General features: G+C 42.1%; 1 protein-coding gene across 1 annotated transcript; it reads right to left on the bottom strand.

The window, feature by feature from the left end:
- Nucleotides 1-26,150, bottom strand: tomm70a (translocase of outer mitochondrial membrane 70 homolog A). Its single transcript, XM_080742112.1, has 12 exons — nt 25,760-26,150; nt 17,157-17,330; nt 14,475-14,601; nt 13,770-13,879; nt 12,670-12,818; nt 10,583-10,790; nt 6,646-6,780; nt 6,037-6,144; nt 5,363-5,479; nt 4,814-4,911; nt 4,270-4,392; nt 1-3,557 (listed from the first exon to the last, which is right to left on the bottom strand). The coding sequence occupies exons 1-12, from the start codon at nt 26,027-26,029 to the stop codon at nt 3,404-3,406; spliced, it is 1,773 nt and encodes a 590-aa protein (XP_080598238.1). The 5' UTR covers nt 26,030-26,150; the 3' UTR covers nt 1-3,403.
- Nucleotides 26,151-26,317: the final 167 nt, after the last annotated feature.

Raw genomic sequence — 26,317 nt, 5'->3', positions numbered from 1 at the left:
GATTGGTTAAAACAACATTTTATTCATTAAAATAAGTTTTGTATGTCAGCTTAAGTGCAGCAAAGAGCAAGTACAGTCAATTTGGAGAGCCTTGAAAATGAAAATCAATGAAATTGGGATACATTCCTTATCCTTTGCTCCCCCAGTGGGTGTTAGCTGTAGTGGCAGCAAGGTTCCTCAATTCAAACCGTAGAACAAAAAGACCTTCAAATAGTGTGAAGAGGTAGCGCACAGATTTCAGATTGAGATAGCTCAACAAAGGAATCGTTTTTCAGGAACTATAACTTTATTAGAATTTTCTTCTTTTTTCTTTAAACTTTGGTCGTGATACATCTCTCAGATAAAGAATGTTAGTGTTTCTGGACATGATACAGTAAAAAAGAAAAATTATAGTTTTATAGTGGATGATAAGGTAAGAGGTCACATCTGCCTCTAAAAAAGGTTTAACTCCTGGGTTTTTGTGTTCAGAATCAGGTGTTCTTTTGTTAAGTGTGTGTATTGTAATAAACGGCCAGGTGGAACTGAGGTGCAGCTGGTTTAGAGTCACTGGGTCAGCTGGAAAACTGCAGGGCCGATGAATGAAGCAACGGAAGCGGATCAAGCATGCATTCCAGTTTCACCTTCTCATTATTTCTTAGACAAAATTCTGTCTAAATTAAAAAATAAAAATCCACTCGTAATTTAAGGATGGTGCCAGTTTACCAACAATAAGGCATTTTTTCCTGTATGAAAATAAATTAAAGAAATGTGGGTCCCAAAAGTTTAGTCTTCCTCGACTATCACGGCGTGTAAAGAGTAAAGAGATGCATATGATCACTGCTTGAAACGCAACAAAGAATATATTAAAATAGAAAAAGGAAGGAATTTTCCTTGAATTGAGCTAGAAAAACAAAATAAGCGCTAAATGACCTTTCCCTTTTTTTCAAAAGTTGGAACTACAGTCAAGTGTATAAAGGGAAACGAACCAATCCAACTAAAAACACATTTGAAAAGTTCTGTCAATTGTTTGATATGCTAAGTTTGCATTTATAAGTAATGGTTAGAGGGGGGGGGGGGGGGGTCCTAATGTTCAGATTTTGACGTCGGTACAAGCATCGCATTACCATTATTAATTTATAAAGAGAAATATCACATGCTGTACAGAATATATATATAAAAAGAAAAAAAAACAGGCAATCCCCAAATAAAAATAAAAAACAACACTTACAGAACCTTATCTCCGTGTGTACCCCTTTACCCATGTGAACGATTCCAGCATTACACCAAACACTGACAATTATACACAGTTTACTATCATTTCAATCTTGCATTTATTTGCCACTTGCAAACCGATGTTACACTGCAGGTCATTTAAACTTAGTTGCTCGCCAGTGTCCCAAGACCAAAGCAGCCGCCTCTACAAGCTTACAACGTTTGAGTTTAACTCGACGTGCACAATTGGTCACCTCTACATAATGGACAAATTGATGCTCTTATTGGACAGATCATACTGTGTGTAAAGGCATTGCACTTCACAAGCTTTCCATCTTTGTTGTGGTAGCCCTGTCTGATCTTGTAGATTTCTGTACGGTGGCGGTAGCCATTCTGACCAGCGAGCAACTAAGTATGAACCAGGCTTTAGAATAGTGGTTCTCAAAGTGGGGTACAGCCAGGGACCCCAGGTTTCCTTTGAAGGGGTCTCCCAATGGAACTCCCTCGTTTTAGATAAACAAGGTGTCTCCCAAGGGAACTCCCTCATTTTGGATAAACACTAATTTTTTCGAGTGTACAAATGGAACCAAGCATGGGAGAAGTTTTGACGAAAGACACTGAGGAGTGTGAGAACAAGCCACAATGTCATGTTCACCCAAAAGCCCCGAAAGCCCACTCACAAGACCAGTCCATAGAAAAACCCGGTCTGGTTGTACGGTCGCGCTCATCCGCTTATTCTGGAAAGCTTAAAAACATCACGCTGCATTGAAGCAATACCACTATTCACCTGTAATGAGCCAGGAGGACTCAAAGCCAATCAGAATGTAGAGTTCAAAGAGACACAGTATTCCTGCAAACAAGTGTTTTGCGGTTTGCTATACCTTTAAAACAAATGTTCGAAAGTTTTCTATTCCTTCAAACAAGTGTTCGGAGGTTAGCTAAGGGTCCGTCCGGTTCCATTTGCACACTCTTTACACTTCCGGAGTTATTGGAGTCCCTGAAATTCAAAATGTTTTGAGAACCACTGCTTTAGAATAAAGGAAGTGGCTGGACAAAAAGCACTTGTTGAGAACAAAAATCAACATAAATTAACAAGTGAACAACAGTCCATTAGAACTATAGGGAGCTCTCACAGTCATTTACTGGAGACATACAAATGTCACACAAAGCTTCGATAGCCAATAATGGCTTTAACAGACTGAGCACATTCTCAACTCTCTTCATATTTATATGCATATTCATTTGAAAATCACTAGTGGACAGGATGGCAATATATATGACCATTCATGTATATATATGTTTTCCATTTCTATATACATGGGACAGGATTCTTTTGACAGAAAATGAGGGCTACATGAGAGTCCCAAAGATGTTGTAAGTGATATTTTTTAAGGTTAAAAAAAAGATTTGTTATTTTTTATGTTAAATCTATATACTTGCTACAGTGTTTGTTCAGTAACACAGGGCCTACCATCTGCCAGCTCCAAAGAGAAAAAAAGGCAGACAAAATTTGAACACTATAAATCTTTATGATAAGTCGGTCCTCTCAATAAAGTTGAACAGAAAATGTATTTTCTGTTTATTAAAGAGCTGGAGAGACAGGTGGAACACCGGTTACTGAACAAACACTCGCAAAGATCTACAACCAGAATATAGAGCTATTTAACACTTTATTTAACACGAAAGAAAAAAATATCACTTACACCGCCTTTAAAACGGATGGGCGGTGGAGTAGGTCAAATTAAACACGAGCGAAGGCTAAGTTGAGTAAAACCGCATCACCCCCGAATCTACCAGAGGCTTGGACCTTGGTGGCTCCACCTCTTTCCTCTCCAGTGGCTCCTCCCTCTCACTGTGACGTAAACACGGCTCAGACTCTGGGAGCACGTTTTTCCACATAATTCGTTATTTATTTTTTGCTTTTCTTAACCGGTACTCGTTTTCATACAAAAAAAACAACAACAATAACTGTTAAGTTGCAGTTTAAACACAACTCAGGCTCAGCAGTGGAGATCGTGATTGGCGAGCAACCGGAAGAAGAAGTTAAGTCTAATTTATACTCGGCTGCGCACCTGCGACACGTGCCGGGAAAGAAAAGAAAAAAGCCGATCTACAAGCTCCCGACACATTGAATCACGAAGCACTGCAAGTTTGTAGATTGGCTTTTTTTGTTGTCGTGCGACACCGGCACGCCACTAATTACGCAGTGCTTTTACAGTGTTGGCGGCTTGAGGCCGTACTTCCTCGCCACTTCTGTCTGGGCGTAGGCAGCGTCGCACAGCGAGTACAAATGGGCCATTTCCATCTCCGATTTGGCAAGGTTGATGGCCTTGTTGAACATGTCTATTGCCTTGTCCAGGTTGCCCCTGAAAGGGAGGGAAAAAAGGTCTCTCGTTATTATAGTTATGCGTTTGTTGAACAAAGGCTTTGCTCAAATCTGATCTTCAGTAACTGAACTGAACCACAGTGTTATTTTGAAAATCTAGATTGGATTTGTGGATTCATTAAACATTCATGTGCAGGAGCTGATGAAGTAACAACATAGGCATGAGAAAAGCTTAATTAAATCAGGTTACAGCCTTTTATGCAAAAGCGCCAGACAACAAACAGTGGTCATCTCCGCCATCATTTCGTATCCCTCTCTATTCGCAGTGCAAAACACATCCACACTAATGTTTGCCAGTCAGATTTGTACCACATGCTTACGTGGTTTGAAATGTGATTCAAAATCTGACTCCTAAAGAAAGATGTCTCAGTCTGGACGCTGTAACCACATGAGTCAAACATCAAACACTCCTAATGATTATTATGGACCAAATGGAGACTGTGGCTGCTTTGTCTTCCCTGAGATTGGGAGGTCAGGGTTCAATCCCCGGCCGAGCCATACCAGAGACACATCCTTGTGCCAAGCCGCTTCACGGTAAAGAAACAGGAGATGGGCTCCTGAGCTATGGGCTCCATGGCTTGGCTACTAACTTACTAAGTGGTTTCTTGCTGTTCAGATTTTCTGGATAGGCTAGAAATTAGATTTGGGCTGCTGGCCTGAACGTGGCCTAAGTTAGAAAGTGTTCAACTCACCTCTGAACCTCGATGGTTCCCATTGTTTCATAGGCAAAGTCACATTTGTTATCGATCTCGATGGCCTTGCTGATCAGCTCCAGACCCAAGTCAAGGTCCTGCTTCCATTGAAGCTGCAACAAACTGGACACATGCAGTACCATGGTTTACACACTGATTACTGTGGACACATGCAGTACTATGGGTTACACCCTCACCCTGGTGAATCTCAATCAGCCTTTGATTAGATCGTTGCTGTTGAACAGAAATATTGTAACCAAACCTGTGTGAGACAAGTAGAAAGTTAAAGTAAAAACAAATAAGTTAGCTAAAAGTTCAAATGTTTCGTTTTCTGCCCGACAGCAACAATATACTTATAAAACCCATAGACTTAAAACAACTTTTAATTTTCAAATCTTTCTGCAATTTTCTTTACTTTTGCCCAACAGTCTTGTACGATGAAGTAGGGCATTCAATTACAAGAAAACATAAAATGTTGATATATGGAGATGCAAGGATTCTGCCTGACAGAGATGATATGCACTCCTACAGAACGTTCTCCTACCCCTTGTGGACGTATGTGGTAGCGTTGTCTGGCTCCAGGTCAATGCACTTGTCGTACATCTCATCAGCTTTTCCAAACTGTTGCTGATCAGTCAGGGCCTGAAACACAAATATTATTGTGGTGAGGAGGCATGTTGAACATGTATCCAGGAGGCCTGTGCCTTTCAGCAGCAACAGATACTCAAATTTGGTTTTGCCACAAGCAACTTGGATGCTGGCAACAAACAGAAATGTCTTATCTGATTGTATTAAACAACGATAAACTCAACAAAATGGGATCTGTAAGCTTGTGTTATCCTCTTTGTATGTAAATGATCTTTTGTAAAAATAAAAATAAAACACCTGTTATGAGAAAACTTCTGTCAATAAACATCATACAGCCATGGTTCTTTCTAAGATTTGTATTCTATATGTTTCTATGATTTGGGATTTGTTTGTTTTAAATCATTCAACATGCTCCATATGTGCACAGTTTTGAAAATAGAGGAAATATAGCGAAAAGTGCAACAACTGAAGATTGGTAAATGTAAGGTGAAAGGGTGAGGGGTACCTGAGCGTACAGGGCATAGCCCTCTGCACACTTGGGAAACCGTCTGATGACGTCCTCAAAGGCATCCATCGCCGTCTGTACTTGAGATGGGTTGTTTCCAGTGTACGCCTGTCTGTACTGGAAAACACAAAGAGCAACACACAAACAGTGCATTACTACTTCAGTATATAGTTATCGTATTTACATACATTAGTCTTTTAACACCACCCGCGGATGGATCGTGGCGAGACATAATATTCTATGATTTTTCAAAGGTACGTGAAATTAACTTAGTGGGACAACAGGGTCCAAATTAATTCAGGTTTACTGTGAAAACTAAAACCAAGATTTAAAAAAAAAGGATGGTTGATTTAAACCCATTAAAACCGGGAAAGCATCTGTGTCATTTTTAGCGTTGGCTATTCAAAAATAACAGATAGAAGCAAGCTTCTTGTACATCTATTTTTTTAAAGAGTGAGAACTACTGATTTAGAAGGCATTTGTAGAATCGGCCTCAGGTCTTAATGGGTTAAAGCTTGTTGGTGCAGCCAGGCCTCAGAGTTCAGGGGTCTGTGAATGTAAATGTTTTATTTTATTTATTTTTCTGCAACATCCTGGCTTAATTCAAGCAGAATAGCAAACGGAGGACGTTATCACGTTACAAAAACAGATCAAATGTTCAGTCGTGGACTTACGAGAGCGAAGCACTTCTGTGCCTGGGCCAGAGCAGAGTCTGGTCTGAGCAGGATGCACTCGTCAAAGTCTCCCACGGCCTCGTCCACCTGGTCCAATAGGATCTTCAGCTGAGGACAACCAAAGGACCACAGCATCAGCATCTCCACCTCTCACTACAGCAGCAATGTGTTCCTAAACATCTCCACCTCTCACTACAGCAGCAATGTGTTCCTAAACATCTCCACCTCTCACTACAGCAGCAATGTGTTCCTAAACATCTCCACCTCTCACTACAGCAGCAATGTGTTCCTAAACATCTCCACCTTTCACTACAGCAGCAATGTGTTCCTAAACATCTCCGCCTTTCACTACAGCAGCAATGCTTCCAAAACAATCTTTGAGTCACGGACCCATTTTTATGGGTTGCAATAGGTTTTCCATATTATAGATTTCAAATTATATAAAATTTTTACAAAAGAATGCAAGAAAAAGATAAAAGTTGTTTCTGTAAACTTAAGAAATAAATAAATGGTGACAATAGCTCCGATCTACAAGCTCACGCTTGGATTAGAGTAAATTCCTTCCAGGATCCATTAATTACAAGTCAGGCTGTGACCATTAGGACCTACCTGTCCTCGGTGATGGTAGACGTCTGCGTTGCGCGTGTCGATGTCCGCTGCCATGTTGAAGTCTTGCGTGGAGTGCAGGGGCTGCTGCTGCTGCATGTACATGCTGCCTCGCTTGATCAGCGCGTTGGCACGGAGCTGCCAGGGGAGAGGAGAGGATTGATTGATTGATTGAAGACTTTATTAGAAGTTTGCATAGGAAAAGGTACAGTTTCATGACGGTACAGTTCACTGGTACAAGGTCTACTAAAACAGTTGTAGCTAGAAGCCTCAAAAACTACTCCAGTGAGGCTTTAAATCACACTCTAGCGAATACAGACTTTTCCACTGAACTGCAGTGTACAAATGTCGAAGGAGCATGGTGTGGTTTTAAAACCAAATTGACCGATGCTCTAGACAACGTGGCCCCCTTGCAAACCACCAGGGTTAAAGCCCGCCAAGAGCCATGGTATAACTCAGATATTACCGAATCAGCTAAACTCAGAGACAAAAAGTACGATGAAAAACGTAAGTGCTGCAAAAAGCTTAGAAAAAAATTCAACCATGACCTCCAAATCCAAATCAAATATCTCACTGCTCAGTGTAAGAAGCTCAGAAACCAGACAATCGCCCTAATTAGATCCGCCAAAAAAGACTACATCGACGTCAAAATTGACGAATACAAAAACAAACCACGAGACCTATGGAAGTTGCTTAACAACCAATTAGGCTTAAAACCTAAAACCATATGCCACAGCATAAACATCAAAACGGACGCCGCTCTCATTTCTGACAAATGTGAAGTGGCTACCCATCTTAACTCATTTAATGCCACCCTTTCACCACTAGAGGGGGCCAAGTGTGCCACAGACAATCCCATAGAGATATGCTGGTATATGCAGAAGCCCTGCAGCCATGACTTGCCTAAACACTTTCCTTTGTGCATGTACAGGAAGAGGATGAAGTTAGCTTGAAGTTAGCTATTGGCTACCAAGCATTTTAAAAGCCTTATTTTCGTCAACTTAGCCATGATTAAACCTTGCACACCTCATGCATGGGAAAAAAACAGAGAAGAATGAGCTCTAAAAAATCCAATGCAATCCTGGATTGCATTGTTGTGGGTTTGTGCAGTTTGTTCACAGCTTTCAAACAAAAAAATCCGATTGGAAATCCGTTCAGGCATTCTTGAAATAATAGCCATTATGTTTTACACTGTTGTGAGCTTGGAGGTCTGCTACCTGAGTTGTATGGGGGTTGTATGGGGGTTAAACATGCAAAATCGCGATTGAAATCATGTTCACTAGTTTTGATGGGGTCCAAAAAAAAAATTTCAAAAAAAAAATTTCAAAAAAAAGATTTTTTTTTTTTTTTTTTTTTTTTTTGAATCACGTGTATACACGTGATTGGCACTGTGGGATGCGCTAATATATCACGTGTATACACGTGATTGGCACAGAATGAGTTAACAAAACCTTTACCACCATGGCCCATTCACTGGTTGAAAGACTGGTCGCCCCATCTGGGAAGTATGGTGTAAAATTTGTTAAGAAATTCTACAATAAACTGGGCGTCAGAAAAGACAGTTTTAAACTTGCCACAGTGACAACTGATGAAGTGTTTAAAAAACTGAGCGCCCTACCTCAACACAAGGCCACTGGCCTTGATAAAATTCCAGCTAGATTTCTCAGAGATTCAGCCGCCACCATTGCACCGATCATTACCCACATAATTAACCTTTCCATCGAACAGGGTCATGTCCCACAGGACTTCAAACTAGCAAAAGTAACCCCCCTGCATAAAAAAGGTAGCAAACTAGACCCTGGAAACTACCGTCCCGTTTCCATTCTTAGCTCCATATCCAAAGTCATGGAGAAAATAGTCTACGAACAGATAGCAAGATATCTCGATGAGAATAATCTGATTTACGAGTTCCAATCTGGATTCAGAAAATCTCATTCCACTGACACATGCCTTCTGTATTTGACTGACCAAATCAAACGCGAAGCGGATGACGGCAAATATAGCGGCATGGTCATGATGGACCTCCAGAAGGCATTTGACACCGTAAATCATTCTATTCTGATTGAGAAACTAAAAGCCATCGGTCTTGACAGCGCAGCAGTGAGTTGGATGCAATCTTACCTGGTGGGGAGGGAACAGGTGGTGGAGATTAACGGTACCCTGTCCCCCCCCCTCCCAGTAAGCTGTGGTGTTCCTCAAGGTAGCATACTGGGACCTCTGTTGTTCCTAATATATGTGAACGACATGGCATCTGCTTGTGACTGCAACCTGTTCCTGTTCGCGGATGACTCGGCTCTCCTAGTCTCGGGCAAGGACCACTTGCAGGTTGAAAAGACACTTAACTCTGAACTAAGTAAGATCTGCACATGGCTTAATGACAACAAATTATCAATTCATCTGGGAAAAACTGAGTCCATCCTCTTTGGATCAAATCATAACCTCAAAAAAGTCGATAACTTCACAATCAAAGTGGGTGACAAGGTCATAACACGAAAAAACGAAATCTCTTACTTAGGATGTATCCTTGAAGCTAATCTTTCCAGTGAAAAGATGACTTCTAAAGTAATAAATAAAATCAACCAACGGACTCGTTTCCTACAGAGGATCGCCCCAATGGTCAATTTCAACACACTGAAGACCATAGCTGGTGCAATAATCCAGCCCCTCTTTGACTACGGAGTCCACGTATGGTATCGTGACGCCCCACAAGCCCTAAAAACTAAACTCCAAACAGCCCAAAATAAACTAATTAGGGTCCTACTTCACCTTCCCTATCAGACTCACCTCACCGCTACTCACCAGTTAAGAGTGGGGTGGCTCAGAGTAGATGACAGAGTACAGCAACTTGCAATGGGCCTGGTGTACAAGATACACTACACCACTATGATACCCAAGTACCTGTCAAAATACTTTATAAACATTAAGGATGTCCATAATTACAACACCAGAGGCAGCGCCACAGATCACTTTCAACCCAGAGTCAAAACCAACAAAGGGTCAAACTCCTTTTTCTGCTATACCACCAAAATGTGGAAAGCCTTACCGAAGGTCATAAAGGAGTGTGGATCACTAGCATCCTTTAAAATTGCCCTGAAGAATCACTTACAGGCAGCAGCCATTCGCAACTGGTAAAAAACTAACCTAGCCCAACCCTACCCTCCCCTGCCCCTTCTTTGTATATACTGTTTATTTAGACTTACTGTTTTCTTTTTTGTTTTTCTTTACATATCTACTGCATAGTACTGTGTTCTATTTGTCTGTCATTCAATGTTATATGAGATACTTCAATGGTTTCCAGTGGAAATAAGCTTAGTCTTTTCATGGATCTCCTTTTAGTAGACCTTGTACCAGTGAACTGTACCGTCATGAAACTGTACCTTTTCCTATGCAAACTTCTAGGAACAGTTAAGACCTGTCACAGTTTTTACACATAATCGTTGATTGCAATGATTTGAGATAATCAAGATTATTCTGCATAACCGGCAGAAGTGTTTCCATTCATCTGTTGAAAAAAAAAAAAAAAACTACTTCCGGTTCAAACCGTGACATGCACAAGCGAAGAACGCGCCTGGGCATGCCTGTGGGGTTCATTCGCACACGCAGACACACATGTGAACACCCAGGCGTGTGTGTCATTCGTGCATGAAATGATTCATCTGCTGTCTGTCCAACTACATGTGACACGTGTTATAATTTAGATAAGACTTTTATTGTTTAAAGCACCATTCATTTATTATCCACTTTCAATGTGGCAACCCCATTTTGTTAATGTCATTATAGGTGACCATTTTCAAAGATTGTCTCTTTTCACCCCCAAACAAATAGTGTAAATATTTGACCGCGTGACCAAGCTCAACGTGTTGCTTGGCGACGCGTCGAGGGCTTGTAGACCCACAATGTAACATATTTTTGCCACCAGTCTCTGTCCGACGGCCAGTACCTTGACGTTGGCGTCCTCCATGTTGATGACACGGTCCAGGTCGGGCTGGGCGCCGGTTGAGTTGCCGATCAGCAGGTAGAAGGTGGCTCTCAGCAGCAGAGCCTCTGCGGTATATTTGCCTTCAGAGTCGATCTCCTTGGTGCACTCACTGATGATCTTATCATAGTTCTCCTCCTCCATGTACTGCTTGGCCTTCAGGTAGCCCGAGCTAAAGAGAAAGAAACAAAGCTGATCAGGACTATTGATGAAGAGTATGCCTGTCTTTGTGCACTTGCATAAAGAAAACAGAAACTAACACACTTCTCTTTGTAATTACCGTCCAACGATGCCAACGTATCTTGCAAATATAGTGTTTCCCCTCTAAATCTTTTTCAGGCCTGGTGATGTATGCTGAAAACCCCTAAGCTTAAAACAAATGCAGCAACACAGGATGGTGTACTGTAAACATTAGTTCACTCTGCATTATCATGACTTAAACTGATCACAAGGAATTCATAAGCCGAGCACCCAAGAGAAAATCTGTATCGATTTCAGAATGAATGGGTATTTTGCATTCTTTCTTTGGTAAAAGGAATATTGTTGGCCCTGTGGTGCACCAGGCCTGTACAATTGTAAGGGGAAACACTGAGAAATGCTCTCATTCATTCACAGATTTATTTCACAGGTTTATGGTAAAATTACAATAAACTTGAAGTCAACTCGTGCTGACAATCTGCAGTTCCAACCCCAGGAACATGTCGTCATGAATGTGCAAATGATGTTGCAATTCATAATATCTGGCCAGAGTGATAGCACACAAATTCGTTGCATAAGCGCATATAGGCAACGTGATTTCTATACGGTATGTATTCTTTTTGGACAGGAAAAGGGAGATTTTCCTAGTGACTGAGGGAGTGGACATTTCCTTTACAGCTTCACCCAGCAGATGGCTGCTCATATGGCTTTGATGAGCACACAGGGGAGCTGTTTCGGAAGTGTCTATATTCACTGACACTTTGACACAGACTGGACAAACCAGCTACCTTTCCGAGTTGGTCTCTCTGACCACTCAGCTATGGACGCCCCCAGGATTAGTACGCTTTTCCCAGGACGTTTTCACGCCTGAAGTGGACTCAGACCATGACGCGCTATTTTTCGTGCATAATTATGTGGACTATGAAGAACTCTGAAGTGAACTGTACAGGGAACATCTCGGAAGGTGGCAACCCTAGAACTGAACTATAGAGGGTATGCGCATGCATGAAGTGAATGGCAAATCGAGTGGCAAAGTGAGTTTAATGTTGTTTAACGTTGTTTAATGCAATCAGATAGGACTTTTCTGTTTGGCTGTATGAGCCGTCAAGGCCAGAAAGTAGTTTTTTGACACTCAGAAGGCATTCCTGCATAACTTCCAGTTATGATGATGTCGTCACGGGCATACCCTCTATCGTGTGAGTCCCCATCGGAGCTGAAGTGGACCAGATAGAGAATCCAGTCCTCTTTCAAATGAACTGACTCAAGTCTGAATGCAAAACAAGCAGTTTCTGTTCTCTTGGTCCACTTCAAGAGGACTCAGTTTGGTTTGTTAAAAGGTACGACAACCTAGCTAGCAGCTACATATTGACGCAATAGTCATTAACTCAACTGTTTCAAATGCATGTTTCTATGTCAGTGGTTCACAAACATTTTCATGTCAAGGACCCCCAAAATGATATGTATTTGGCCGCCGACCCACACATCAAAATATTTTGTTCCAGCCAGGGACCCGTAGTAGCAAAGCTTTGGGTTAAAAATTACGATATACTGTGTATAAAGATTTGCACAAATGTTCACGATTTCTTCAAAATTAGCAGATCTACAAGGTCATAGCGCGGCATGGAATTACGCGTTATGAGCTTGTATATTTGCCATTTTTTAATAGCCATTGTATAAAATAATAACAGTTAAAGTGGCTAAAATCTAAAATTACACAGATGCTTTCCTGGTTGTAATGGGTTATAAAGACAGATGCGGAAATGAACTGCTTATAAACTCCATCGGTGTGACACAGATTATGCTAAGGTTTCCACACGCCTCATGGCAGCACGCTATCACAATGTTTTCCTGACCTGCCGGTGACTTCTGCTGCCTCGCCCTCGTTGTCCTTGTCCTCGTCTGTCTTCTGTCCTTTCTGCAGGGGCTGGCTGATGATGTCGTCCGTGAACGAGCTGAAGTAAGACTTGATGAACTGAGGGGAGGGCATCAGAGGCTCGCGGTTCTGGAGGGGTCAATGAAGCGAAACGAGTCAGAAGGTGACAACTTTCAAGAACAAGACATGTATCCTTAACACATTTCGTGCCCTAGGACGGAGATCACCGTCTTGATATCTTTTTAATGCAAGCATATTAATAAGAGTGATCTGCAGTTGCTAAGAGACCGTATGTGGCAAAAGCTCAATATTCCGAAGTCCTGTTGTTTCGACGTCCCAGTAGTCCCGTTAGGGTTAGGTTTAGGGTTAAGGCTTCACCAGCGTCGGCAAACAGCCGACCTCGGAAAAGTGATACACGCCAACCGCATGCATGCTAAGATAACCCGAAAATTTAAATCACTTCTCCATCTGTTTCAACACTCTTCTTTTGCAGGGAAATGCGTTCTGGTTCTAGGTTTCCATAGAGACATTTAAATGTATTTATTTTTGTTCATTTATCCATTATGTAGGGTTAGGGTTCCAATCTCAACCCTGGTGTTCCAACACCAAGGCTGAGATAAAACAAATGAAGAGTCTGCACACTGACCTACAGCTCTTTGTTGGAAATGTTTGTTGAAGAAATGTTTCAGACTTTACAGATCTTATTCAGGAAGGAATGACAAAATGGGCATGTACTGTACATAATACCGTAATATTGGACACAGTATCTTTACACACCGAGGCTGCATGATGAATAAACCATACGCAAATGGCCAGTGAGTAATTTGCATCAAAACCATCCATATAGTACAGTTCATTCATACCGGTTGATGTCTTTATTCGTGGTAAAAGTTTAAACTTGTTCTGAATAGATATTGTGCCGCTTTATTGCCCTGTAATATATTTTTGGTGAGGAGGCTCTTCCTCAGACAAGTTTGAGCTTAAGCTCGAAACGTCACGTCTGTAGGCTGGTAAATACATTTTTAAGATTTGGAGCATGGTCCAAGTGTACAGATTCTATTAAGTACGTTTACAAAGTACCTTGTATTTGTCTTTAGCCTTCTCCTTCCCCAATAGCTTGAGCACCTTGTCTGCTAGCAGCATGCTCTGCTGGTTCTGGAAAGCCTCCAGGATGCAAACTGCTGTGACGTCTGCAGGGGGAAACAACCAGACAAGATGAGACAAAAGCAGACGTCAACGGCTCACTCCTTTTTCTGGTACCAATGACAAAAGGCCCAATCACATATCTAGTCCAGTGATTCTCAACTCCCCAAATGATTGGCAAAACACTCAAGATTAAGGATGGACAATTAATCGGTCATCATATCGGCATCGGCTGACGTGGGCATTACAATGCAATATCAGCTTGTGTTCAATGAAAGCTAGGGGGAAAAGCTTGGGAAGAGGTTTTCAAAGCTAGCTCACCAAATGCAGCTGATCAATGTCTTTGACCTGTTGACAGATTTGAGCCTAGCTTAGAAGTATTCCACTGGCTTTCCTTTTAAGTGTACAGTAAATGGGTTTGTTCCAAGCGATGCAGTAGATTTGTCTAGATCTGCACAATGCTTGTAGCTCCCAATAATATTATACTGTGCAAAAAGTGTCAGGTACACAAACAGTTCAGCCAAACAATTTGGCTGTACATATCTTTACTTTTTCTCGTTACAAGGCCATAATTTAGGCTTTAAAAATTAGTCTAACAACAAACAAACAAGCAGGCAAGAGAGAGAGTGTGTGTAGCATCACCTTCGAGACATTCCTTCTTGTTGTCGAGCCTCTCCAGTGCCTTGGCTCTCCTGAACAGAGCCTTGACGTAGCGCGGGTTCAGTCCCACGGCCAGAGAGCAGTCCTGCACCACCTCCGTCCATTTCATCTGAAATCACATTACGTTAGCACAAACTAAACACATACATGTCTGTGATTATGCTGATTATATTCACACTAGGGATGCGAAGATATACCGGTACGGATCGTAATCGCGATACAAACGTGCGCGACACGAGTGAATCGGTTCATTCAGGGTGGATCGGTACAATTGACGGCTGGAATCGTGATGTATCGTATCGTGAGTGTCTGGATCGGTACATTCCAGTATCGCAAAGTATCGTGAATCATATCGCATCGTATCGGGGTGAATTGTGATGTATCGTATCGGCAAGATTTCAATGTATCGCATTATATCGTATCGCTGGTAGTGTATCGTGATGCGTATCGTATCGCCTCAGTGGTCGAGATTCGCATCCCTAATTCACACATATCCAATATTGTTACATCTGACTGTATATATTTCATCTTTATACATATTTGATAGAAAGCACAATAGACTAGAATACTGTATATTTGCACCAGCTGTACATGATCTGACTACATACTTCCATTTGGGTGAATGTATATTTATCCATGACCCAGTACAGTAGAGTATGTCATGGTTGTCGCCCTATCTGTATTACTTGTATTCAGCTTAGAGATGCGCGGATAGCGGTTTTAGCCGCGGTGGACCGCGGTGATCCGCGGTGCAGTCGGATTTGGATCAATCAAATATAATTATTAATTAATTTCGGATATCCGCGGATGAAATAATGCAGGAAATAAATTATGGCCTAATATATCTATCAATAAAAAGCTAAATCTAGGTATGCTTGTGTCTGTGTTAGTGTGTGTTATTTTGTATAATTTGTAAAGTAACCATCATTTTTCATGAGGCAATGTGCAGTCCACGATAAAACTAAACAGCTGTGTCCACTTAAAGGCAACGGCATCACGGCATGCATCGTCGCACTCATTACCTCTGGCCGCGCTGCGCTAAAAAGTGAATCTCTCTCAGTCCATATTGTAAAGTGCTGTACAGTAGGTAAGTTAAACTTCCCACTAAGTTGTGTTTGTTCCTCTCTCTTTCGCTCTCTCCCTCGCTCTCTCTCTCTCTCTCTCTCGTGTGTCTGACTCTGTCTGTCTGTCTGTCTGTCTGTCTGCCTGCATGTCTGTCTGCATCGACGCAGACTCAAAAAAAAAAAAGAAAGAAAAAAGACGAACGGAGACATTCCGTAGGCTAGATCAATGCATTTCTGTGATCGCACAACTAAGAAAACTAACAGGGAATAGCCTACCAGAAAATATTAGCCTAATAATAAGGGTAATAATAATAATAATACTTTTGAAGTTGCGGATGAGGATGGATGCGGATTTATAAATTGGATGATATAATTAATGCGGTTGGATAATGGGCGGATAATTAATTTGCGCGGATGGATTCGGATGACTTCAAAAGCCTATCCGCGCATCACTAATTCAGCTAATTCACATAAAATTATTAAATATCGTAACATGACTATTGGCCAAACAATCATTAACACTTACACCTACCCCCCACACACATTTGAACAGTAAAAAGTTAAAGTGATAATGGAGTTTTGAGTAAGCTGTTTGTCAGCAGCATTGCATGACTTTCTGCCAACCGGTTTGCAAATTGTCCCAATGTCCCCGTGTTCTCCTCCATTCACCATCAAAGCATTCTTTTAAAACAAGTTACAATGCCAACAGTGGAGCAAACAGGACCAGATTATATCTAGCAAATCATTTTGCAAACACATTGTGCACATCAAAGAGAGAATCAAAATGTATTTGCTAAAGCCTGTCAACAATTCCACAATCTTCAGATGCAAGAAAATCTATCACAACTACGTTTGTTTGCAGCTGCCTTTGATCAGAGTTATTTTTCTTTCTCTTCTGCACTATTTTTACTTATTTTATTGTGTCTCCTAACGTCATTTTATAATTATGTTTTCATTTTCAGTAAGCTGTATACATGCTTTGATTAATTCAATTTACATTAGGAGAAGTGACAATGAAACGAAAAGAAAATAACATCCGCCTCCACTGTCGCATCACTTTTCTTCAATCAAATTTTGTTCAATAATTCCAATAATATCCAATCATGAGTCTTATGTGTGCATGCACGAGTAACGACTGCATCATTGAAGCTCTAATATCAAAAGATGTTTCAGAGTTCTTCTCGCAACAGTTTAGGTGCCACGCTGCAAGCTTGTACATCTGCTGTTTTTGAACAGTTTTGAAAAATCTAGAAAGTGTTTGAAACGTTACAACACAATTTAAAAAACACCTTCTAAAATCTGAACCAAAGTTTTCTGAAAAAAAAAGTTGGCTATTCATAGTAGATATAAGCTCACTTCATGCCGCGCTGCGAGCTTGTACCTACGTTATTTTTTAACAAATGTGGAAAAACCTCAACAATGTTTGAAGATTTTTGAATAATGAATGCTTTCTTTCCCCATTCTTTTTACATAAATCTTCTCTTCTGGGATTCTCTGGATTTATTTTTATTTTTTTAGAAATGCTGATTTAGAAGGCATTTGAATGGGCCTCAGCAGGTCTTAATGGGTTCATTGTGACTACATTGGTACTGCTACTTACCAGCTGCTCATAGGCAGCAGCTCTGTTCTGGTAGAAGGTGGACAGGTCAGACTTCTGCTCGGTGGGACAGAGGGCGATGGCCTCCGTGTAGCACTGGATGGCCTGCTCATACTTGCCGGCCTTGAAATACTTGTTGCCCTTGTTCTTCGCTGCCTGGGCCTTGTCTAATGGACTCTGAGGGAGAGAGAGGAGAGGGGAGGGGGGGGGGGGTAATGGTTTAGATTAAATGGCACTGTTCCATCCTACAAGAGAACTCTACATACAGTGGTTCTCAGACACTTTCATGTCAAGGACCCCTATTGCAGCTGTAATTGTAGGTCATTCAAAAAAGCTGCGAGGAGCTAAACAAACATGTGTGTGAGACACTATATGAGTGTATGAGACACTGTATGACATGACACGCAGACACAAGAATCCAGGTGCAGTCCAATACTTGCGTTTGGACAGTTATTACACACAAACAGGTTAAAAGTACATTTCCCAGCCAACTATTATAAACTAAACATGGATGTTATAGTGTCATCTTTGCAACGATATGACAGTCAACAGAAATTGTCGGCTCCCACGCTCACCCCCTCAGCGTCCAATTCCCACACTACTAGTGCCCAGGTGAACGTCATGAGTAATTATCAGCGTCACCGTGGCAGCGCCCACGCCCACCACCTACTAACAGTGCAGTGCCCAAGCTGTGTGCATACAATACGTTCACGTCAATAGAGGGTATGCACGTCCACTGGGACCCGCCCCCCTAATCTAGACTGAGTGGCAAAACATTGAGCAGCATGGAGCATTGGAGTTTGGAAGTGCTAGTTGCAAATCACTCAACAGCCCTGCATACCACCTGTTTCTAATTTGCACATAATGCAGGAGGCAGCAGGATGTTGTGTTGTAGAAAACGAGTGCTTCCAAACTCTGACACTTGGAAAAATAAAAACCTGCACAGAATGTCTTGACACTAAGTAGTTCATAACATGTCTATGGTTGATTTTTATGAAACAAAAACTTTGCAGATAGAAAGAGGATAATTCAAGCTTTCAGTACAGCTGCAATGTTGGTGAGTTAACTTTGTTTAATACAATCAGAAAGGACTTTTCTGTTTGGATGTATGGGCTGTCAATGGCAGAAATTAGTTTTTTGCCACTCAGTAGGCGTGTTCCCACATAAGTTCCAGCAACAGTGATGTCACGCGCATACCCTCTATACTAAAACACCAGAGCGAAAACAAAGGCAAACTAGGTGCTGAAATGAGGAACAAGCAAAGTAAAAAAACGTATGGTAGGTACTCCTAGGATCAGTGGGATAAAACTTGAAAGAAAAAAAAGGAGATCAGAGCACTCAAAAGGAGACTTCTTTTAACTTTTAGTTAGTGTGTAAAGAGAGTAGAGACTGTGTCCAATTTAGTGCTCAGATATCTCCTCTTTTTTCAAATAAAACACCTTACTTTGCAATGAAGTTGTCTACCAGAGCCCCAAATTGATATGCATTTGGCCATGGATCTCGATCTGAAAAGATTTTGTGCCAGCGTCCCCCAGAAGAGAAGATTTTGTTGCATTTATTCCATTTTCTTTTTTTTAAATAGTCAAGAATATCCCATGGATAAAATGGGGTTAAACTGATTGTGCTGTATATTAGACACCCACTGGATCCCTTTTAGGAACCACTGAGGGTCCCCGGACCACACTTTGACAGCCACTGTTTTCACTGACCGCCGGTCTCCTGAGACCGGCGGTCAGTGATCACCTGGACCCCCTTCAGTTTGCCTACCAGGCTGATATTGGGGTTGACGACGCCATCACCTTCATGCTCCATAAGGCTCTCACCCATCTGGAAGATCTGGGCAGCACAGTCAGAATTATGTTTTTTGACTTCTCCAGTGCTTTCAACACTATCCAACCGTCTCTGCTTGCGGAGAAGCTTACGCTGATGGGAGTGGACAAGGGCTTTGTGGCATGGATCACAGACTACCTTTCAGAAAGGCCACAGTCTGTGAGACTGCAGAGCTGTCGGTCTGATGTGCTGGTGAGCAACACGGGGGCCCCGCAAGGAACTGTGCTCTCACCCTTCCTGTTCACTCTCTATACATCGGACTTCCTCTTCAATTCCAAGACCTGTCATCTGCAGAAGTTCTCAGATGATACCGTGGTGGTCAGCAAGATCTCGGGTGACAACACGGCTGAGCACGATGGTGTGGTTAGGGACTTTGTGCAATGGAGCGAGGCTAACCATCTCAGGCTCAACGCAAGCAAGACCAAGGAGATGGTGGTGGACTTCCGCACCTCCAAGAGAGTCCCCCCGGTGCCAAGCACCATTAACGGTGAGGTGGTTGAGCTTGTGGATAACTACAAATTCCTCGGAGTACACCTGAATAGTTCACTGGACTGGTCGGATAATGCACAGGCGATTCACAGCAAGGGGAAAAGCAGGCTGTTCCTCCTGAGAAGACTGAGATCGTTTGGGGTGTGCAATAGGATGCTACAGATGTTCTATCAGTCTGTCATGGCAAGTGTCCTCTTTTTTGGTATAACATGTTGGGGTGGCAACAACAGAGCAGGTGACACGTTTAACCTAAACAGACTGGTGAAGAAAGCAGGCTCTGTCGTCGGGTCCTCTCTGCAGGGGGTGGAGGAAGTAACCAGTGTGCGCACAGCGAGGAAGCTGGATTCCATCTTGGAGAACTCCTCCCACCCCCTCCATCTAGAGATCACCAGTTACTGGAGTAAGAGAGGAAACGACCGCTTTACCTACCCAGGACGGAGATGTGAGAGATTAGGAAAATCTTTTGTACCGGCTGCCCTTAAGCTGTACAACGAGACACATAACGGACGCTTGAAAAGGTCTCCCTTCCTAACTTAGACTGACGGAACCTTTGCTGTATTGACATTGACCTCTAAGGAACTATTGCTGTATTGACTTTGACCCATAAGGACCGTCCAGGAAGAGTGCTCATGTGCGTCTTGCGGTGACACGCTTCCTAGTTTCTTCTTTTTTCGCACTGATTTTTTTTGACTTTGCACTATTAGTTTGTGTTGGTAGTTTCTGAGTATTTTTGCTTTGTTTAACAATGACAGTGAGATACTTGTTTGCACTAACTAGCATTGACTGCTATGGTCTTTTTTGCAAGACACTTTATGTATATATACTTATATATTATTCGCCCCCTCTATTGATGCACCTTCTCTTTATTGGTACTGTACTGCTCTTTTTTTTGTTCTCTTGTTTATTTCCCTCTTATCTATTTTTTCTTACGTCTCTGTAACTTTGTAAATAACTGTATACTGCTGTGCTACTACTGGACAACTGAATTTCCCCCTTGGGATAATAAAGGTATCTATCTATCTATCTATCTATCTATCTATCATCTATCTATCTATCTATCTAATAGTCTGAGAAGCAAGTGGGCTAGCTAGTCGCTACATATCTGCTAAATTGCAGAGGACTTGGCTAGACGACAATCGACAAATAGGCTTAACTAACAAACATGGCCCAGAGGATTAAAAGCCACTAAGTCAGAAAGCCCAAGTCCTTATGTCCACAATACAATACTGATACTAAAAATAATTCCTTACGGTACGTTTCCTGCGTTGACATGACACCTTTTCCTTTGGTCCAAGAAAAACAGTTATTTCAGGGCAAATGCCTGAGACAAGATAGGCATGTGATATCAATATGTACGTACAGTAGCACTTAACTCAAAAACAAATGAATTCCAAGAAATCTCTATAGTCTCCCCAGATTGCCCATTATTAGGCACAGTTAGGGTTGGGTTTCTTTATGATTTTAAATGATTTCGGTTCCATAACAATTCCCTCTTAACCCTAAGGATCTCTTACTCTGAGAGTGTACAAATGAAACCAAATGGACCTGGTTACTTTTGTATGCAAGTAAAGTAAGCCTTGCCGAGCCATGTGGCACATGGGGCAGTTTTTGAATGATTGAATATTTTATTAGACAAAAATGAAAAGTACCAGTGAATATGTGATATGAAATTTGCATATCGTCCCATCCCTATGTATGACCAGGTTGAGGAATTGAACCCCAACCACCCAATCTCAGGACGGACACTCTACCACAAGGCCACTGAGACGAATAGAAATCGATAGAAATTCTAATTCAGACAGTGTGTGCCATGATCTAATTGATCTTAGTGTCCTGAGGAGGAAAGGCACCTGGGAGAAAAGGCATCCACGACGAGACACAAACAGCTACTTCTGGTGAAACCGTTAAATCGAACTGATTGATTATAAAAAAAACTATTGATCATCTATAATGTAACATCATAATCAATTAATAATTAATAATCTTATCCCTATTTTGGCCTTGTCATTATAGCCTAAAAATAGCCTACAATCTGACGACATGTACGTGATCTTATTCATTTACTTATTTAAAATTAAATAATGAAAAGATGGAAAAAATAATAGATAGCTGCAGCCATGATGATTTTAAGCCATCGTTTCAAAAACGAAGGGACTGCCCTTGACCTTACTTTAACTTGAGCTGTGCAAGGAAGAGAAGAAAGAATCTCTGGACTCTTCACACAGACAAACTGTTACAAATTAGACAGCTGCCTAGCCCAGCTTTCAGCCTAGTGACACAGTCCCCCCTTTCGGTTCAACACCTGGCCACGCTACAAGAATGTAGACAGAATGGCATGGCACAGTGGCCCACAACCTTGTTTGAATAATCTTAAAAGGTAACTTTGTAACTTGTTAGTAAGAGTGAGCCCAATCTGGGAATCCATCGTCAAAGAAAAGGGAAAAACAGCGGCCTCTCAGTCTGTTTTGTTCTTTTTCATTTCATCCGTTCTTGACAGGTTAGAGTGAGCCTAAACAGTACACAAGCAGCCCTTGAATGTGCAATCATCACCAACGTCCAAACAGACAGTATAAAATATAATGAAATATCATAAATTGCATCGAGCTACCTACCTGACAGAATCACCAGACTCTATAGGAGGGAGTGGGGTTTTTACACCAGGACTTCTGTACTTTAAAGATTATCAGTCATCATAAATTCACTCACAAAACCATGTCTTTAAAAGGGGACAATCTAGAATTCAACACAAGAATTCATGTTTCATGCATGTTTTAGAAGTAGCAGCACCAAAATACACGATCACAGGACACTGCTAGTGGTGCCAACATATCCTCATATGGTGTGTCTACCAAAGGGGTGCAACAGTTATTTGAACTAATAGATTTAATCTATTATAAAATATTGAAATATTGATAGTTTTATAAAATAATCTATTACTTATGAGTCCCTATTTTGGGCATTTCATTTTAGGGTAAGATTTCATGAATGTAAAAACCTACATTATAATATCTCCTTAAATCAGTCATTACTTTAACCGGAAACAGAGTTCAACCCTCGGCCAAGTCATACCAATGACTATAAAAATTGCCAGCCTGTTTTGGCACTCACAGCGTCAAGGGTTGGAAGTGCCTGCGACATACTAACGTCATCCAGGGGATGTCCTTGTACGGGGACTCTCATTCCAGTTCCAGGGTGTTTAGCTCAGGGACCGGACCCTAATATGCCTATCCTTGACCTCAAAAGCATGACCATCCGGAACACTAAACATCCTGGAAAGAGTGAATCTCGTCTTTGTACATCAAGCTGCCTCACACTACAGGAACAGGAGATAAGCTCCTGACCTACTGGCCACACAGCTCAGGAACTGTTGATTCTAACGTAGGGTGACCATATATTCAGCCACTCAAACCGGGACGCGAACCACTGTTCCCTAAAACTTTTGTAGTGAATGTTGAAAACCTGGACATATTAGTGTTTTAGAGATATTTCTCGGGAACGACCGGGAGAGAAACATAGAAATACACAAATGTAATACAAGGAAGCCAAACAAAAATACATTTTACTGTTATTTATCTGTGCACAAGAACACAATTAAACACAACCTTGAACCTTGAGCCATGATTCCTCGGGACACGCAGCTTGAAACCAGGACAATCCCGGCGCAAACCGCGACGTCTGGTCACCCTATTCTAAAGGCTTCTGAACTTCAACCAGTGGCTTGGAGTAGTGGTGGTTGTGGTAACGCAGGCCTTACATTTAATGTGGACCGTTAACTAATGTCACTTCACTGGCTACCCGACATACTACACAGCCAAATCCTGTTAATTTATCCATGTTTAACTCTCTGTGACCCTTAGGGGTCCATTTGGTTAGATTTCCCTGATTAAAACCAACAGGATTATGCTGTGTCTGTATTAAATGTTGTGAGGTATACATTATGACCAACAACCATGTATATACATACATCCCATTCATTCATTCATTCTTTCATTTTGAGGCGATCTAGTCAGATTCTGTTAGGTCTAGGGACCACAGAATCTGTAAATCACAAGTGTGCACATTTTGGCTCCATTTGGTACACTCTCAGAATTAAATTAACCCAAAGGTTTACAGTGCAGGCTGGGGTTTGATAGTTTGAAGGAGAAATCAAATGGGGGCATAGCGTACCTCGACTAGGTCCATAGCATATAATGCATCAAACTGGGGTAAAAGAGTAGAGAATCACTTAACTAAACTATACTGAATTACAACTGGAAGCCCAATCTATACAGTAAATTGGACTAGTGTTTCAATCAGCGCATACAAAGGGGTCAATTTGGTTTCATGTGTATGGTTTCAGACCCTAACCCAGATACTTCATGGACCATTTATCTCACCCTCCGTTGCTTGTGTATTCCTGCGGTCCTTATGAGATACTTAAATGGTTTCCTATGGAAATAAGCTTAGTCTTGTCTAGGATCTCCTTTTAGTAGACTGTGTACCAGTGAACTGTACTGTCATGAAACTTACGTACTTACGTACTTTTTCCTATGCAAACTTCTTCTAATAAAGTCTTCAATCAATCAATCAATGCATGGTACTTTAGACAACTGATAGTCCCCGAACATGACATCATAGTCCATAGCAGTGCATGTGTCCAGGTTATTGCTCAACACCACCCAGTTTCACAGATAATATTCCACCATCCACGCCCCCCTCTAGCTTCGGCTTAGCTAGCACCGCTTAGCTTCCCAGGACAGCTGAACCATTCAAAGTTAGCCCCACATAAGGGCTAAGGAGCATGCGAGGCTAGCCGAGCCGCAGCGAAAGTGAAAACACGTTTCCGTCACACGTTTCCCAAAATGTCAAACACGAAATGCATGGTCATATGGTCACAATTCAACCAAGCCCCGTCCGAACACTGTCTTTAGACCAACATTTTAAAAACCACAGTGCTTTGCTTTGGGGGGAAAAGGTCGACATCTTGAACCAGACAGCCAGCTAGCTAGCGTTAGCTACAGTGCAGCTAATCCATCACCATACTCTTGACTAGCTCTTGACAGTGGTTCTCAAAGTGGGGTCTGGACTCTGGGGAGCAGTGGGGACCCCCAGGGGTCCTTGATGGAGATCCAGGGGGTCCCCATCTAAATGATAGTTGGGAACCAAATGGACCCTTATGGGTATGTAACTCAAGAGTGTACAAATGGAACCAAGTGGACCCCAACTGGTCCATTTGTTTCCATTTGTACACTCTGAGTTATATTAACATTCATTTTTACAATATAAATTGAGGTCCCAGAGATAGAAATGCAATTAAATGGGGGTCCGTAGTCTAAAATGCATGTCAATCTGGGGGGGTCCTTAAAATGTCAATTTTAATGGTTGGTTGGGATTTGGGAATCACTGCTAGAGCCGTATTCATCTTCTCCCTGGCGTATCTTTTCAAATGGGGGCCCACAGGCTAATAAGTGTCAATTTGGGGGTCCTTGACATGAAAAGGTTTGAGAACCACTGCTCTATGACCACCACCAATCAATTCAACAATCCATAACGTTAGCCTCGATAGCCGCATGCTATGCTATGCTAGGTTCGGTGCAGCACAGCCACAGCGGTGTGACAGCTGATGATGATGGTGTCCTTGAGCGCCTTTACTTTTCACGTGCGACACGACAAATCAATCACACATTAACAAAACTGGCGTCCCTTCCCAAAATGTAACTTGACTTTTAATATGGCAATAATTTGTTATGGACGTCAACCAAAGGGTCTATTTGGTTACATTCTGTACCATACTCGCCCAATAGTTCATTTAGCAAAAGGTGCAGTAAGTTATTCTTTATTTAGTTGAAATAAAGTGTTAAATGGCTCAGATTAATGCGATTAATGCAATGGAATAGTGTTTGTACAGTGACCAGAACAGGGTCTCCCTGTAACTCCATCTCTGAACTGATGTACCACTGAAAAATACAATTTTCATCTCGGGACAACAATTTCTATGCACGACTGCAGATCGGATTCAGAATGTAGAGCTTTAACATTTTAACAATAACTAAATAATAATAACAATATAATTACAGCATCTTTGATGAAGCAAAAACGAATACAAATAAAGTGTTTCATTAAATCGTGCAGCGCGTGGTGGTGGACTGGTGGTGTCTGCGTGCTCCTTGAAGGAGCTCCCAAAAAATGGACACAGACATAACTCAATGTGTCAATGTACAAAATGGAAGCAAATGGACCATTTGGTTCATTCACATTTACGGGGGTCCTTATTATTACAGTTAAAGTGTGTAGTCTTCCAACAGTACCATGTTGTCCTGCTCTCTGACCGCGGCTCCATCCTGGACGTCCGAGGGGCTGGCGCTGCCCTCGGGAGTCTTCCTCTCCGCGGTGGTTCCCTTGCCCTCGGCCCCGCCGCCTCGCTCCTTGGCCCGGCTGCGGTTCCACAGGTACACGGCGCCGACCCCCAGCACCAGCGGCGCGCCCACCAGCAGCGCTAGCTGCCACCGCGGCAGACCACTGCCTCCTCCGCCCCCGGACTGCGGATCCACCGTGACCGCCGGCTTCGAAGCAGCCATGATCTGATCCTGGACTGCTGCTGCTTCTTCAGACTTCCACACGGTCTGCTGCTCAGCTGCTGCTAACGCTGCTGCTGCTTCTGCTCCACAACAAGCTACTAGCTAGCAGCAACACCGCGGATTCATGGGATACGTGACGCAGTCGCTTGCGTATCTATTCTGCATCTAGCATGAGGTAAGACCAAAATTCAGTGTGAAAATGTTTAACTCAAATCTTTGCTTCTGTAAATTCTGGGGGTCCCTGGAACAAAATATTTTGAGATGGGGGTCCGCGGCCAAATACATATC

This window comes from Nannobrachium achirus, assembly GCF_963921795.1.
Source record: "Nannobrachium achirus genome assembly, chromosome: 1".
Lineage (NCBI taxonomy): Eukaryota > Metazoa > Chordata > Actinopteri > Myctophiformes > Myctophidae > Nannobrachium > Nannobrachium achirus.
Note: the sequence above shows the minus strand (reverse complement) of the source record. Positions and strands in the feature narration are given on the sequence as shown.